The sequence below is a fragment of the Trematomus bernacchii genome, unplaced genomic scaffold (assembly GCF_902827165.1).
Source record: "Trematomus bernacchii unplaced genomic scaffold, fTreBer1.1, whole genome shotgun sequence".
Lineage (NCBI taxonomy): Eukaryota > Metazoa > Chordata > Actinopteri > Perciformes > Nototheniidae > Trematomus > Trematomus bernacchii.
This window is the reverse complement of record NW_022988007.1, coordinates 3,228,646-3,245,567: the sequence shown is the minus strand read 5'-3', so window position 1 is coordinate 3,245,567 and position 16,922 is coordinate 3,228,646. Positions and strand designations below refer to the sequence as shown.

At 44.6% G+C, this 16,922-nt stretch overlaps 1 protein-coding gene across 1 annotated transcript in view; it reads right to left on the bottom strand.

Annotated features, from left to right (window-relative positions):
• lim2.1 (lens intrinsic membrane protein 2.1) overlaps positions 1 to 11,490 on the bottom strand; it is a 34,480-nt gene extending 22,990 nt beyond the window's left edge. Inside the window, 2 exon segments of the mRNA XM_034117280.1 lie at positions 9,127 to 9,183; positions 11,455 to 11,490. Coding sequence (XP_033973171.1) covers positions 9,127 to 9,183; positions 11,455 to 11,490 — 93 coding nt within the window.
• Positions 11,491 to 16,922: the final 5,432 nt, after the last annotated feature.

Sequence of the window (16,922 nt, the reverse complement as noted above, 5' to 3'; positions counted from 1 at the left end):
AATGCTAAAATGTGCCAAACCTCCTCAAAGCCCATCCCAGCTCACGTAGAGCCTCTCAGCGTGACTCTAAATGCAGATAACGAAGAAATGGAAAATGGAGGCCAAATTGACCCTTTCACAGCGTGTTATGTCAGTTTGTATGGGTACCTGGAGTGGCTCTCCCCCTCCCATCAATAAAATAATTTAAGAACACATTATACTCCTTTAAAAGGGCCCATTTGTCAGACCAGGTGACTCTTGAAAGAGCCTGCGGATTAGAGACGCCCTGCATCAGGTACTTTTAATTCAGCCACAATCGATATGACTTAGGCTGCCGTTGTGTTGAGAGTGAATATTAAAAAAGGGTATTTCAGTTCAAATGTCTTTTGTGCATGAAGTCAATACAAATGGATGGGGGGTAGACAGAGGTAGAGACCCCATACACTCTATGCTGTAGTTGTACATGTAGGCTGCTTTGCAGAATCTGCATGGGTTTTCTTGAAAATACTCATAATAATCATAATAATGTATTATGAATAATATCAGGCATGGAACACAATCAGAAAAACATGTTCCATGATATGCTGTCAACGGGCTGTGACCCCCCCGGACCCCCACAACCTTTTCTAACACTACTTTTCTCTCTTTGTTTCCAGAACACCACTGTTTTTTTGTTGGTGTTTGTTTTTGCACACAAAAGCAGATTCAGCATGAATCATTTAAATGTGCATCCTGTCAACACGCCGCACATGCCTCACTGATTTAGATTATAAATAGAAATATTATTATAAGACTGTATTTTAAATATCAAGTATTTCAAATTTCCAACAATGTATTCACTGGTAGTTCCAATTCAATAAGTACTTTCTAAATGTCAATCATATCTACAATAGTACCTACCTATTTGGACAAACTCAGATTTGGTTCATGCAGTCAATTGTCTGCAATATCTTCAAAGATATATAGGGTTCTTAATACCTTTACATCTTTATGAACCTGTCCATGTGATGTGATGGGGGGGAGACAGTCAACAAAGTTAGGCTTGAAACAAAAATCGAAATGAAAAAAAATGCATAAAAATGAAGTTTGAAACCAGGCATTATCGTCAAAAAATAAGTATACAGCTGTGGGATTCTCCCGTTGATATTGTATTCATATTTCAACATATCCTTGCGAATACATGGTAATTATAATCCAATGTAAATGTTGTAGTATTTGGTCCGGAACAGAACAGCAGCTTTTTGTTGTCTGCTTTTAAGGCAGCACACCCACCCTGCCTCCCTGTTTTCTCCGTCTGTTTGTCAGGGAAGGCTTGCGGCTCCGAGTGAGCCAGTGATTTGGCATGTTAGTGAGTGTGTTGGGGCTAATCAGACAGAGGGGCCACTGTAATGGACAGAATCTGGGCAGAATCACAGCTAGACCTGCCGCGGTATGGAGCGGGTAATACAACTAATTTCTCCACTGTCTCAGCAGCCGCACAGATGGAAATGGGGTCAACAAAGGTGCAGGCAGCATCAAATGAACAGCTGTTGCCTTTCTCAGTGTAGAGCTGCCAAATAGGAGAATCTTAGCAAAGCCCAGCCCGCACCCCTACCTGCTTTTTGTGTAAATGCAGAAGAATGTATGTACAAATTAAGGGCAGGACCTGTGCATATTACTTCACTCTTCATCTCTGCAGCCTGCCTATCAGTGATGGTATACTATGGGAACACTCAGTACAGCTGTGTGATGAAATGTGCACAGGGTTACTCGTAGATTCCTTCATTGGCTGAGGTTTTTGCGATTGTTATGATGGAGAAACAATTGGCTATTATGAAGAAGCCTCTCGTAGGGAAATAAGGTGCTGGTGTGTACATTGGAATGGAGGTATGAAGTGTGAGTCTTTGTGATTACAGTATGTATGTATGCAGATGTTAAGGTGTCGAAGAGTTGGTTGTCCCATTTCCCTGTGATTGGGCTTGGCCTATTCTAATCACAAAGAACATATGTACGGAACTTCATTTCATCAGGATGCTGGCAGCTGTGTGAAGTATGTTTTAACCGTGTGAGCTGGAAGATGTGGACATCACTCCTCAGTAAACTCTGCATGTGTACATACTATCAAACTTAGTTTACTCCATATAATAACCATACTTTTCTAGTGTTGTAGACTTATGTAATCATTGAATTGCCTTTGTTGTTTTATTGGATTTTATTCTCAGTTAGCTTTGAGTTGGTGTATCAAACCATCAGGCCATTCTTTATTTATTTAAAAATATTCATCAAGTGTAAATGATGGGATGTTGACTTTTTATATGTATAGTAACATTAAATAAACCCAGCAATATGATGTTAAATGTGATAATGTATAGTAGCAGTAGCAGTAGCAGTAGCAGTAGCAGTAGAAGTAGCAGTAGCAGTCATACTTGCCAACCCTCCCGATTTTCGCGGGAGACTCCCGATTTCATTGCCCTCTCCCGGTGTCCTCCCGGGGTCATATTTCTCCCGCATTTCTCCAGAATTCTGACAAAATCAGATTTACTCAGGACTGTTTCCACTCGGACTTTAATACAGCTACACCATTGTTTGGTTTCCATGGTAGCGTAGCGCGCGCAACTGAAAGTCTGAGACCTGAGAGGGTGAGGAAGATAGTCACAGCAAACAGAACAAGAATCGACAATTCTACCCTCTGCTCACTCCTTTCCAGCCCACACATATGGTGCTACAGGCCGCAAGGCAGTGCACTTACAACTACAATAAGCATGTTAATGTTAATCTAATACAGCCCCCCCCCGCGGTGTGGTTTTGGAAATGCTCCCGATTTCTGAGGTCTCAAGGTTGGCAAGTATAGTAGCAGTAGCAGTAGCAGTAGCAGTAGCAGTAGCAGTAGCAGTAGCAGTAGCAGTAGTGAGTAGTCTTATCACAATGGACACTTGGGGGCAAGGGACACTTTTTGGGGGTTCTGGTGTAGACAGAAGATAACTTGAAGGGAGTTGGGAGACGTTGTTTGAACACTTTGTCAGATGACAGCTGATGTTCTAAGATTTTAGCCAGTGTGTTCCTCCTCTTTTGCACTCCCCACAGTGTTAACAAACCAGATTTAGCTCAAAGTCAATGATCAATCCCACTCAGACTTCTAACTGAAACCAGAAAGCCCCTGATACCACAAGCTGTTGTCTACAGATGATGCATTCATATGCAGATATCTGTTCAAGTGTATACAAAGTATATAAACAATATTTCCGAGATAATGCATGGTAGTAGTATGAAGTAGTAGTGGACATGAAACTGTATTGTTGTCTATGTTGTTATATTTTTGTATTTAATTATCCTGTAATTTTCTGATATGTGCAATGTCAATTTTAATATGAAGTAGATGAAGTTACATTTACAAGGAGTAAAGCTCCAACAGGCACAGAGGGCAGCTCAGGGGTCCTTTAGGTGAAACGCAAAAGATGTAAAGGAATCACTCGTTCGCCGTGCCGAGTGTATGTGCACAGATGTGCTTCTGTATGTTACAGAATGAACGACAGAAGTATACGGTTTCTAATTTAAACGTATGCACGCCTGGGAGTCTCGTTTATGTCCAAGTGTGCACCAAATAGGTGAAGGAGAAATGATCACTAAAGTACAAGCTATGTCAAATATTCACTCAAGACTAGGACCTGTGTATCATGAAACTATGTGTACTCATGTCCCCTGGTAGTGATGACCCTGCTAGCAGGAGGACACGGAGCAGACAGATGGCAGCTGCTTCAGCAGTTAGGACCAAAACACCTTTGAGGGTGGCTGGGAGATAAGAAGCCTTGGAGAGCTATGAATCACTTCAAATGATTTCCTCCCCACAAAACAAAACACAGCCACCGAATATATACTGAACCCAGGAGCTAAAAGATCCTGGCCTCAGTTAGTCTTGGTGAGATAAAAGAGATCTCCTTCCATACTGTATATCACTGGGCGGGGATTTGGACAGTTCTGAATAAGGAGGAACCAAAGGGACAACAAGGCTCTGTTGCTTATCAGAAGCGGTACCAGTGGAGAACACTGTGGCTGAGTGTAGAGCTGAAATAAGGTGCAGTCTGTAAGGCAAGAATCAGTATTCTTTTCTTTTCAAGATTTAAGAATGTTGTAACCTGTTTATAAAAATGATGTTCCTGTAAGAGCTAGACTTGATTTCATTGCATTTAATGTTTCATATAAAATGTCATAAATATGTGATACACGCCGTGCGCTGCTGATAACAAGCTTCCATGACATTGTAAAAGGAGCTCTTCTTCACATGAATGTGAGATAAGAGAGTGTGCTCACTGCTGGAGTGTGCAGGTGCTCGGGCTCAGGCTGTGGGATGGACTCTTGAGGCTGCGTTTGGGGCGACTCGCTGCCGGGACTTGTGGGATGATGCAAACGAGTCGACGCATGGCTTATGAGCTAACTACACACTTTGTTAGTAGGCTACTATGCCTGAACATCATCCTGAGCCAGAGAGAGACAGACAGCCAAGCTACGCCTGAGATGCAGCAAAGCCTCCCCATCAGGAGCAGTAATGGATTAAAGGCCGCTGTGGCTCTGCAGTTTGCCAGTCAATGTTCTCTCGCTCTCTTCCGACCCGAGCCCCCCCCCTCCCCTGTTGCCTTCCCGCTGGAAGAAGTTGATTTGCCATCAATTGCCATCTTGACTGGCACCATTAATGCACGCCCACAAAAGGATGACACATCGCATTATCACCTCACTCCCTTTCAAATTAGAGCTGAGCGATGCCTCTGCGCAGCTTGTGACTGGTTAACACTATCAGCTATTTGTAGGGATTGTTCCCTAATACGCAGCGTCTAAAGATTTCATCAGGCATTTGATGACGGAAATAAACCACTGCCCACAGGGAAATTGAACTGATTAATGGAATTATGTGTTGGAGGGGAGTCGATACATGGGGATGAGCTGTCTGTCATGGAGCAGGAGAGGAGAGGATTCTGGGATTAAAACCTGTGCTCCAGTCTGAGGATGAGTCCACCATACGGGTCCTGCTGGATACAGATTACAGCATGTCATCCTCCTCACAGCACAATACGTCTTACCATAGGAGCAGCACTGAGCTTCTTCTGCTTTTGTGCTCTTATTCGGAGCCCTCACTCAGACCAGCCACCCCCCCCCCCCCCCCCCCCAGCATTAAGTGCTCTCTTAGTCCGCCCTAATGCACAGCTACCCCGACAAGCGGCAGACAGACCCCCTTCCACCAGCAGAGCCCAGTCTGCTCTGCTCCACATTAACAAATCTTGCTGCTGAATTGTTTCTCTCTCAGGAGGACGCACACAGGTTGCTATGGTTCTGTAACCATCAGCCATCAGCTGTGGAGAACACTTTTATCATCAGCTCTTATAGGCATTGTATGTGAGCTATAACAATAATGGAGAATTATTTTATTGCTACACATCTTAGCTTGAATAGATTCAAGGGTAAAAAAGAGGCATTGTACTGTATGTTTAAACACACTCAGCCTGTTGACAGGGACACAATTGCTAAAATAACAAGTGGTATGATCACACACTAACAAAACAACTTTTATATTTATTATTCAAAAGTGTTTGTGTTGTTTTAAAGAGAAGTTTTAGGTTAAATATTGAAGTCAAGGGAAGATACAGAGAGCGCCTCAAGGCCAACCAAGCATCAAGAATGAAATAAAAATAATCAGTTGTTAAATGACCTACAGTATATTTGATATTTCTTAGCTGTTTGTAAACTCATGAGTTTCCGTTACATTGTGTGTGAGCTGTGCTTTGTGGTACGGTTGGTGAACTCTGGCAATGTGTTGCTGTAGCTGTTCCCATCTTTATTGAATCAACCTTTGCCAAAGCAAATCACTCAGGTGAATAAGTCATTTTTTGTTACATTTGATTTGAACAAAACCTGCAACCAATTCAATATCCTCGTGCTATAAGAGCTAAGAAATGTGTCCTAAAACTTTCAATATTGTGTACATTTTAGAAACTTAATCAAACTAACTGCTGTGTTTTAAAGCATTAACAGCTTTTGTAACAATATAGGAAGAGGCTTGGTCAACATAATGAGCAAAGTTTAACATAATTGGACATGTCTTTTATTTTATTCCCCAGTTGAGTTTGGACCATGCAGAGTCAAAAGAGAAGGATTTAAAAACCAGCCTCTAACAACATTTGGTTTGAAATTGAGAAGAAATATAATAAATGGTACTGCCTTAATTGTTTTTGTATGTCAGGATCAGCGGGTAACTATGGGTGGGTATTTATGAAAAGAACACGGTTAAGCACTGGTTTCCAAATGCTGCAATGTATTCCTTAAAGTAAATGATCACCTACGTTAATACTAAGATAACCTTCATTACGCAGCTGAGATGGATCCTCTTCCTCTGAGAGATGTGGCACTTCTTCTTTACCAAGTGAAAGCACTGAGCACTCTGTCCATGCTGATCATAACGAGGATTATTAGAGAGATTAGAAATCCTTCATCTGCCTGTTTTAATCTTCCCCTTAGTACAGATATAAATGGGAAGTGCATTGATGTAACACTTACTTTAGTCTTTGGATAACTGTAACAAAGTGCTTTAACAACACAAGTCAGGATTCATACAAGCTGCACCTGCTCAACTGACAGGAGCGAGACACATTCACACACACCCACACACTGTTGGACATGCCACCAGGAGACATCTTGGGGATCGGTATCTTGCCAAAGGACACTTGGACACGCTGACCACAGGGCATTGAACTACCGACCTTCGGATTGGGATACTCCTTCCTGCTCCTATAAGCCCCAGCTGCCCTCTGTAATATACACCGTCTGTCTGAATCGTATTCATTCAAATGTCTGATATATTTGGAGGTTCAGCGACCTGAGATGCACATTAGAGGTGTTTCATCTGAAAAGAGTGTCGCAGTGAGAAGAAAAGATGATGTATTTATGCAGGGAGAACACACAGAGTGATCAACAGCAGACCTGGCTCTTCTTGTGCAAACCTGCTTTATTTATCCTCAAAGCTTAAGCAGGAGCGCCCTCTGGTGCATCGTCAGTGAAACTGGAACAAGTCCAATCAAAATACACTGACCAGATGAAGTAGAAAAAGTGCTCAAACATTCCCAGCACAAACAAGCAAACCACAATGTACACAGTGACCTCTGTACTGAAGGAAGTGAAAAGCCAGTAAGGTTCAAAAATGACTAGGAGATGTAACAGTTATCCTTCAGTATGCATAAAAGTCATCTTTTTATTTTCATTGTAAAATTAGAATTATGGAAGGCCTCATGATTTATAAATAAATAAATAAAATTGCTCTTTTTGTCATTTCACAGTACAGGTATGTAACGAAATTGTTCCTCTGCATTTTGACCCATCCTAGTGTTAGGAGCAGTGTGCTGCCGTGTCCGGCGCCCGGGGAGCAGTGTAGGGAACGGTGCCTTGCTCAGGGACACCTCGGAAGCACTTGGTCTTGCCGGGACTCGAACTGGTGACCTTCCAGTTGCCAAGCCAAGCCCCTATCGACTTCGCCACTCGCCACCACCACTATGACATCAGATTAAGTACGGTTGGACAGTTAGGATCAAATATTTCTAGAGAACATGGAAATGTTTCCGAATGTCAGACATGCTCTATGGCCTCCTGGTACAGATCAGTATTAACATTCTGTCTAACTACCTTGTGCTTTATTTCAGAGCTTAATTCTCTATGAACACTCTTCTAGGATACACACAGAATCAGTTGTCATTAGACATAAACAGAAGGTGCCCCTTTCTATGTTAAAGTCCCCCCAACATTGTACATAGTTGACTGTATTACATCATTTAAAAAATGTCTATATTGATGATGTTATTAAAAATGTCTCTTACTACAATGTCAAGTTTCGAATCCAGGTGAATTTCAGATGTTAAGCTTAGCTAGGGCTCACTTCTTGAAAGACCATATTGTGTTTTTCTGTCATTCGTATCTCAAGGCAGTACGGTGACTCTTCCTGGTTTTCTGTATTGTTTTGTTTCACCACTTTCATTGTTCATTCCCAGTTCTTCTTCTGCTGTATAAAACCCATGCATATCTGGGAACTTCATCTGGAAAGAGTTTGCAAACATCCAACCTGTTTATGGGCTGTACCTCAATAACTGATGTTACTTTAAAAAGCAATTGTTCACATTTCCACCATCTGTAACATGGTGAATCCACAAATGCGTGATTGAAAACACAGACGGGCCAATTAGGCATCCAGTTTAAAAGCAGAGGGATAATATATCTCCTTCTCCAGTGCCTCTCCTTCAATCCCCTTAGTCAAGGCTTCTCTGCAGTGATCTGCTTTGCTGCAGATCCGGCTGAGACTGGAATCTTTGCTTCATGTCTGGAAACAACGAGACCTTTCACCCGTTAACTATAAACCGACACACACTCTCTAATGAACCTGCAGTTCATCTTTCAGGAAGTTGTGTCCTTTCATTCCTCAATTGTGCAAGCAATATTAAAAACCTTCCTCCAGGCTTTATTCGTCATCTTGCGATGACTTGCTCTGACAGTGATGGGAGTCAAACAGGCTTAGCTTTAGCTTGGAATGGTTTAGGGTAACAATGCAAAGAAGTAGACACACTGAACCCCCGGAGACAGTGTTTTTAAGCTTCTGGTAGTTGGTTCCTCAAATACATTAAATAAATCCCTCTTCCACTGGCAAGTCGATAATGAGATTACACACAGAGGCTGCGTGGAAAGTGGGCCGTGGAGAACAGCGGGGCTGAGTCAGGCTCATGATGACGAGAGGTGGAGGATAGTGTCAATCTACTGCCCCCCAAACTATAAAGAAATCATTCTTTCATCAGAAAAACTCTCTACTGTTAAAAGAGGGAGGGACATTGGAGGGATTAGAATATGGTACAAAGAAGAAATATCTGACTATCACCCTTGTAAAATATGAACGCTTTGGCTTAAAATAAAACAAAACCTCATCAACACTGCAACAGACATTTTCCTATGTGCCATCTACATCCCCCCTATTGACTCACCATACTAAGATGAAGAAATGTTCCCCTTCTCCATGAGCAGATCTGCAGTTCCCAGGCCCAGGGAAAGGAGTTTATCTGTGGAGACCTGAACACATGCACCAGCTCTTTACCTGACTTCAGTACAGAGCTAAGTAACATTCATATATTTGGACAAAACACAACTAACCTTCGTCGTTCCATCTCTGACCTCCAGGTCAACAGGTATGACCTCCTGCAGCTGTGTCTAAGCACAGAAGAGTTCCAGAAAGCACGAGGCAGTTAAACATGTCAATAACATCTTCATACAAACTAATATAATCCCAGTTTAAAAAATCAACCAAAAAATCCCAAAGATGACAATTGGTTTGAAACAATTTAGGAGAGTATCCAATCAAACACACAGAGATCCAGTAAATGTAGATTTGCGCCTTCTTTACTGTGAAACACTTACACACTATACAACTATACACACGAAAACTGATCTGAGGGGAGTTTCTTGTTGTTTATTTTTAACTTGTGATGTGTGCCATTTTGTAAAGCACTTTGAGCTGCACATGCTCTATGAAAAGTGCTATATAAATAAAGCTTTATTATTATTATTATTAAAAACAACTGACACTAATTGAGGAATCTATGAAAATAAACTGTTTCTGGGAAAAAATGTAATAATCTAAAAAAATCTAAATCTATACATTTGGAATTACAGAATGAAGACATATGGATCAGCCATTTTGAAACACTCGATGACATTACACCAAACAATCCCGACCCAAAACACAATTGTGCTGCCCCTTTAAGAGGGCCTGCAAAGGGTTTTGGGTTTTGCACTGTATGTCCATAAATGCTTGCCGTAGTTTCCTGTTTCTGGCTGTCTATGGAGCACATGGGTTGTTTCCTGTTTCTGGCTGTCTATGGAGCACATGGGTTGTTTCCTGTTTCTGGCTGTCTATGGAGCACATGGGTTGTTTCCTGTTTCTGGCTGTCTATGGAGCACATGGGTTGTTTCCTGTCAATGAAATCCTTGCTCAAATCCTAGGGCCTTTATGTCTGTAAGTACCATTCCATATATTTTCTGTATATACTTAGTTGCACATTTAAACTGATTATATGCAGAACATGTAGAATAATGAATAATGCTAAACTTGTTAGCCTGTGAGCAGCAGTTGAAATGTTTGTAGCATTTATCCTAACAGGTACTCTGCTGTTTAGAATGTTTGTTTAGTCTTGTTTATTTGTATTTAGTGCTTAATGTGACAACGTCTCATGACTGTGTGTTTTGTTTGTATTTCAGTTTTACAAAATGAAAATGGAAATGAAAATGAAAAATGGAAATTAATCAGTAAACATCCGAAACTGACCTGCTGTCTCCTGGGTGTTTATTCCTGATCTTGTTAAACTATCTGCAAAGCCTGCAATCTCAAAATATTCTTGTAAGGGCAGAATAGTGAAAAGACAATCACGCCTGTAGGATTTTCCACAGAATATTTGGATACTATTGGAAACAAACGCATTATTCTGTCATTAATGCTACAGTCTACATCAGGGGTGCCCAACCTTTTTTTAACCAAGAGCTACCTACTTTTAAAGTTGCCAGTATGCCGAGATCTACCAGTCCAAATAGAGAGGGGGGGGGGGGGCTGGGGTGCTAGGGGGGAGCCTCGCTGCGGGGAAACGGCGGACCTCTGTCGGTGCAACTTCAATGATGCCTTTTAAAAACATAAAAGATTAAGGGCGGTGACGGCCGTCAGCGAATCGAGCCGGCCCTTGACGACCGGCTGTTCTCTGATTCTCCAGATTCTCCAGATGGCCAGTCCGCGGAGGGTGGAAAATACATACCGGAAGTACAAAAAGACGTGCAACGGGACGGTGTTCCCACGGGAAACAAAACTTAAAATATTAAATGAAACAATCTCATCTCTTAAAATTCACAACTTATTATGAATTAAACATTCACAAACTTATAATTATGTATTCACATGTTTAACTCTGTTACATATGCACACAACGAACAGAAGAGCGTAGGGCCGAATTAGGAGGGAATTCCGTCTCGTAGCGTTTGTGCACTGTTTTGAAATGCCGCTCTAAATGACCCTTCTTCGATAAAGCCACGCTCGCATTGCAGATGAGACAGATGGACTTTGAATTGGAATAAACAAAAAAATAATCATCCTCCCACTCGGAGTGAAAATGATATATTTTGGGCTTTTTTGCTTCTGCCATAATAGCGGTCTTGTGTGTGTGCGGACTGTCACTCCTGTTGACACAGACAACGTCAGCTAACTAGTGCCCACTGCCCACCAGCCACGCCCCGACACATGGGGTCACGCCAATCACAAAGCTTTGATGCGTTCAAGTGCATTATTCTGGCACAGCAAGATTATGTTATAGGACATTAACGATAAAACAGAATAATGTTGTTCTATTTTTAGACGCATCTCGCGATCGACTGGTTGGGCACCCCTGGTCTACATGATGGAAGACAACAATGATGAGATTGAAACACGATCACAATCACCTCACGTTCAAGCCGCATGTCCTCAGCCAACACCATGGCAGCTAAAGCTTGTGCAAAAGCAGAGGCTGCTCATGTCCAAGCCTCTTTTTCACAAAGAGAAGCTGACATGATTAAAGCACAGGCATATATTGACGAGGAACAACAGATGGCTGCAGCTGAAGCTACAAGAAAGAAAGCTGAGCTTAAAGCTAGTCTAAACACATTGCGGCTAGAAAGTGCTGCTGCCATCGCTGAAGCTGAAGTTCTCGAAGCAGCTGCTGAGGGTGAATATGGAGATCCAGATCGTGCAAGCCTAAAGAGTGCGTACACTGAGCGTAAGTACAAAGGGAATCCAGTACCTGACTCTCACCAAGACTCAAAGCCACCACAACTCATATCCACACCGAGGCGCCAGCATGCAATGGACGACGGTGAGCTAGCTAAATGCTACATGGGAAGAGGTGCTGTACAGCCACGTGAGTTAATTGAAGGTGAATTTCCTGAATCACCTGCTCAACATGCACACAATCAGGAGAGAGATGCCAGCCAGATTTATCGCCCTGCTGAAAGTCCATCCAGAAACATCTACTGCCATCATGAGCAGTCACACGCAGCAAGACCATCCAGTCATGTATATCAACCTGCTCAGCCACATGCAGATGTTTCACCAAGAGCCAATGAGTCTAGTTCATCAGCTGCAGCAGATTTGGCCAAGTATTTAATACGTTGTGAAATGGTTAGCTAGGGGCTATTGCAGTTTGATGACCAGCCGGAAAACTATTGGGTCTGGAAAGCATCATTCCTCAGTTCCACAGAGGGCTTGAACCTGTCACCAAGAGAAGAGCTCGACCTCCTGTGTAAATGGCTTGGACCGAAATCCTCTGAGCATGCAAAGAGAATCACATCCACAATGCAGCAGCATGTGTCAATATGCTATGGCAGAGGTTGGAAGATTGTTATGGGTCACCTGAAGCAATAGAAAATGCACTCAAGAAAGTCGATTTCCCAAAAATCAACAACAGAGAAAATCAAAAGTTGAGAGCTGGGAGACATTCTTCTGGAGCTTGAAGCCGCCAAGGCAGATGGATTTCTATCTGGTCTGAGCTACCTAGACACATCTCGTGGCATCACTCCAATCATCCAAAAGCTGCCATATTCCCTGCATGACAAGTGGGTCTCTCTAGCATCACGTTACAAAGAAACACACAGAGTATCGTATTCATCTTTGCAAAGTATGTTTGTGACCAGGCCAAGATACTCAATGATCCAAGCTTTGCCCAGCTCCCAGGTGGTCAGAGTATAAGCAAGACTGAGGAGCCTTTCAAACCCAACATGAGAACGCCAGTCTCTGTAAGGAGGACAGAGGTATCAGCAGACTTTGATAACGGCTATGAAAGCTCAACAGAAAAAAGAGCTGTCGACCCAGATAAGCAATGTCCACTTCACCACAAACCACACCCTCTCAGGAAATGCCATGGTTTCAGGTATACATCTCTGGATGAGAGAAAAGCCTATCTTAAGGATTCAAACATTTGCTTTAGGTGTTGTGCAACAACCAGCCACCAAGCCAAAGACTGTGACAAAAAGGTTCAGAGCAGAGAGTGCAACAGTGACCGCCACCCTACTGCACTACATCCAGGGCCGGCTCCATGGACAAAAGGGGCCGCCGTAACCTCAAGATATCAAGGCGGGGAGCAAAACAAATCTCTTCCTTTCGCTGTCACGTCAAAATGCACTGACATCCGTGGGACTGCAGTACGGCGAAGATCATGCATCAAGATTTGTCTAGTCAGAGTGTATCCAGCAGGCCAGAGAGAGAGAGAGCTGTTAAAACATATGTCATCCTAGATGAGCAGAGTAACCCCTCCACCCCTGTCCCTTTCCCCTCTCTGACCACAAACTCATACAGTTCATCATCGCATCCCCCGTCCGCCACCCCCCCCCACCCAGGAACATCATCTTCCGTAATTTACGCTCTGTCGATCCCCAGCACCTCTCCGACCTGCTATCCTCTACTCTCCCCCTGGACTCGAACCTCAGCTCACCCGATGAACAACTCAACCACCTTAACTCCACCCTACTCGCCTCCCTCAACAGCCTGGCCCCCCTCAAAAGGAAAAACGTCACTTTCAAAACCTCCTCACCCTGGTTCACCCCTGCACTCCGAAAATTGAAGCAAACCGGCCGCCAGCTTGAACGCCTATCCATGAAATCATCCCTCACAGTTCACCATGAATCATACAAACTCCACCTCACTACCTACAGAGACGCCCTCACTGCCGCAAAATCTGCCTACTTCTCCACCATCTTTACCGACCCCTCCCGTAACCCCAGGACCCTCTTCTCCACCGTCAACAAGCTCCTCAAACCCCGTGCTGACACCCTCTCTTCATCCACTTCCACCTTATGCAGTTCATTCCTCCAGTTTTTCTCTGACAAAATCACTGCCATTAATCTCTCCCTATCCACTGCTTCTCACACACAAACATCTCCCCCAACACCCACCGCCACAACTTCTCCCTCCATCTCCCTGGACCGCCCGAGCCCCCCTCCCCACGGCCGCCTCTCCCAGTTCACTCTGGTTACCCCCCCCTGAAATACTCAAACTGATCAGCTCCTCCAAACCCACAACCTGCTCGCTTGACCCCTTACCCACCCCTCTACTGAAGTCCTGCCTCCCCGTCCTCTGCCCTTACCTTGTCAACCTTTTCAACTCCTCCCTGTCCCAAGAAACCGTTCCCTCTGCCTTCAAAACTGCTGCTGTCACTCCCATCCTCAAGAAACCCGGTCTGGATCCCTCCTCCCTCAGTAATTACCGCCCCATCTCCAACCTCCCCTTTCTCTCAAAAACAATAGAACGTATCATCTCCAAACAACTCCACCGCCATCTCCAAACAAATCACCTTTTTGAACCCCTTCAGTCTGGTTTTCGTCCACATCACAGCACAGAAACGGCACTCACCAAAGTCCTCAACGACCTCCTCACCTCTGCTGACACCGGTTCACTCAACATCCTCATCCTCCTCGACCTGAGTGCAGCCTTCGACACCGTGAGCCACAACATCCTGCTCACCCGACTCCAGGACATCGGTATCGAAGGTACTGCACTCAGGTGGCTCCAGTCCTACCTCTCCGACAGATCCCACTTCATCTCCCTCAACAACCACTCCTCTGCCACAGCTTCAGTCACCCAAGGTGTTCCCCAAGGTTCAGTACTCGGCCCCCTCCTCTTCATCATCTACATCCTCCCCCTTGGTCAGATTCTACACCACTACAACCTGGACTTTCACTGCTACGCTGATGACACACAGATTTACCTCAGCACCAAATCCCCCCACAACCCCCCCCTCACCCACATCGAATCCTGTCTGACTGCTATAAAATCCTGGATGGCACACAACTTCCTCAAACTCAACAGCAATAAAACTGAACTCCTCCTCATCGGCTCCAAATCCACCCTCAGCAAAACCCCCAACCTGACACTCACCATCGATGGCACCCCTATTTCCCCCTCCACCCAGGCACGCAACCTTGGCGTGATATTTGACCCCACCCTCTCCCTCGAGCCCCACATCCGCCAAGTTGTTAAAACCTCATTTTTCCACCTCCGCAATATCGCCAAACTCCGTCCCTCTCTCACCCGCCCTGCAGCTGAGCGACTCATTCACGCCTTCATCTCCTCCCGCCTGGACTATTGCAACGCACTCCTCTACGGCATCAGCACTACATCCCTCAATAGACTTCAGCGTGTCCAGAACGCAGCCGCCAGACTCCTCACCCACACCAAATCATGGCATCATATCACCCCGGTCCTCAAAGAACTTCACTGGCTCCCCGTTTCACACCGCATCCAACACAAACTCCTGGTACTCACCTACAAAGCCCTCCACCACCTGGCCCCCCCCTACCTCACTGACCTCCTCATCCTCTACCAACCACCCCGGTCCCTCAGATCCACCTCAGCCGGTTTGCTTTCCATCCCCAAGGCCAAACTCCGGAGCTTTGGGGACAGAGCATTCTCTGTGGCAGCCCCGAAGCTCTGGAACTCCCTCCCCCAAGACCTCCGTGAGTCCGAGTCCCTCACCCTGTTCCAGTCCCGCCTCAAAACCCATCTCTTCAAATCTGTATACCCATAAGCCCCCCCCCCCCCACCCCCCACTTCCTCCTGACTGCTTTCTGTTTTTTTTGTTTTTTTTTGTTTTCTGTTTTGTTTTTGTTTTGTTGTTGTTTTGTTGCCTGTCCTTGTCTGTCTACCCTTCCCCAAATGTAAAGCGTCTTTGGGTTTAGAAAAGCGCTATATAAATAGAATTTATTATTATTATTATTAGTAATAAGTCCTTGGCAAAAACAGAGTTTTTTTAACTCTTCGATGTTAATGATGGCACAGCATCCTACACCCTGAAGACATGTTCAGGAGTCTTTGAAACCTCAGGGCGGCGATCAAACAACTACATCATGGAGTCATTGGACGGCAAAACGTGTATTCCACTTCCCACTCTAATCGAATGTGGTATGCTAAGTCGGAAATTCCCAGGCCTGAAATCGCAAAGCACTACACGCATCTCAAACGGGTTGAGGATAAGATCCCTGCACTAGTTTCCTGTTTCTGGCTGTCTAGGGAGCACATGGGTAGTTTCCTGTTTCTGGCTGTCTATGGAGCACATGGGTTGTTTCCTGTTTCTGGCTGTCTAGGGAGCACATGGGTTGTTTCCTGTTTCTGGCTGTCTAGGGAGCACATGGGTAGTTTCCTGTTTCTGGCTGTCTAGGGAGCACATGGGTTGTTTCCTGTTTCTGGCTGTCTAGGGAGCACATGGGCAGTTTCCTGTTTCTGGCTGTCTATGGAGTACATGGGTAGTTTCCTGTTTCTGGCTGTCTATGGAGCACATGGGTAGTGTCCTGTTTCTGGCTGTCTATGGAGCACATGGGTTGTTTCCTGTTTCTGGCTGTCTATGGAGCACATGGGTTGTTTCCTGTTTCTGGCTGTCTAGGGAGCACATGGGTTGTTTCCTGTTTCTGGCTGTCTAGGGAGCACATGGGTTGTTTCCTGTTTCTGGCTGTCTAGGGAGCACATGGGTTGTTTCCTGTTTCTGGCTGTCTAGGGAGCACATGGGTTGTTTCCTGTTTCTGGCTGTCTATGGAGCACATGGGTTGTTTCCTGTTTCTGGCTGTCTATGGAGCACATGGGTTGTTTCCTGTTTCTGGCTGTCTAGGGAGCACATGGGTTGTTTCCTGTTTCTGGCTGTCTATGGAGCACATGGGTTGTTTCCTGTTTCTGGCTGTCTAGTGAGCACATGGGTTGTTTCCTGTTTCTGGCTGTCTATGGAGCACATGGGTTGTTTCCTGTTTCTGGCTGTCTATGGAGCACATGGGTTGTTTCCTGTTTCTGGCTGTCTATGGAGCACATGGGTTGTTTCCTGTTTCTGGCTGTCTAGGGAGCACATGGGTTGTTTCCTGTTTCTGGCTGTCTAGGGAGCACATGGGTAGTTTCC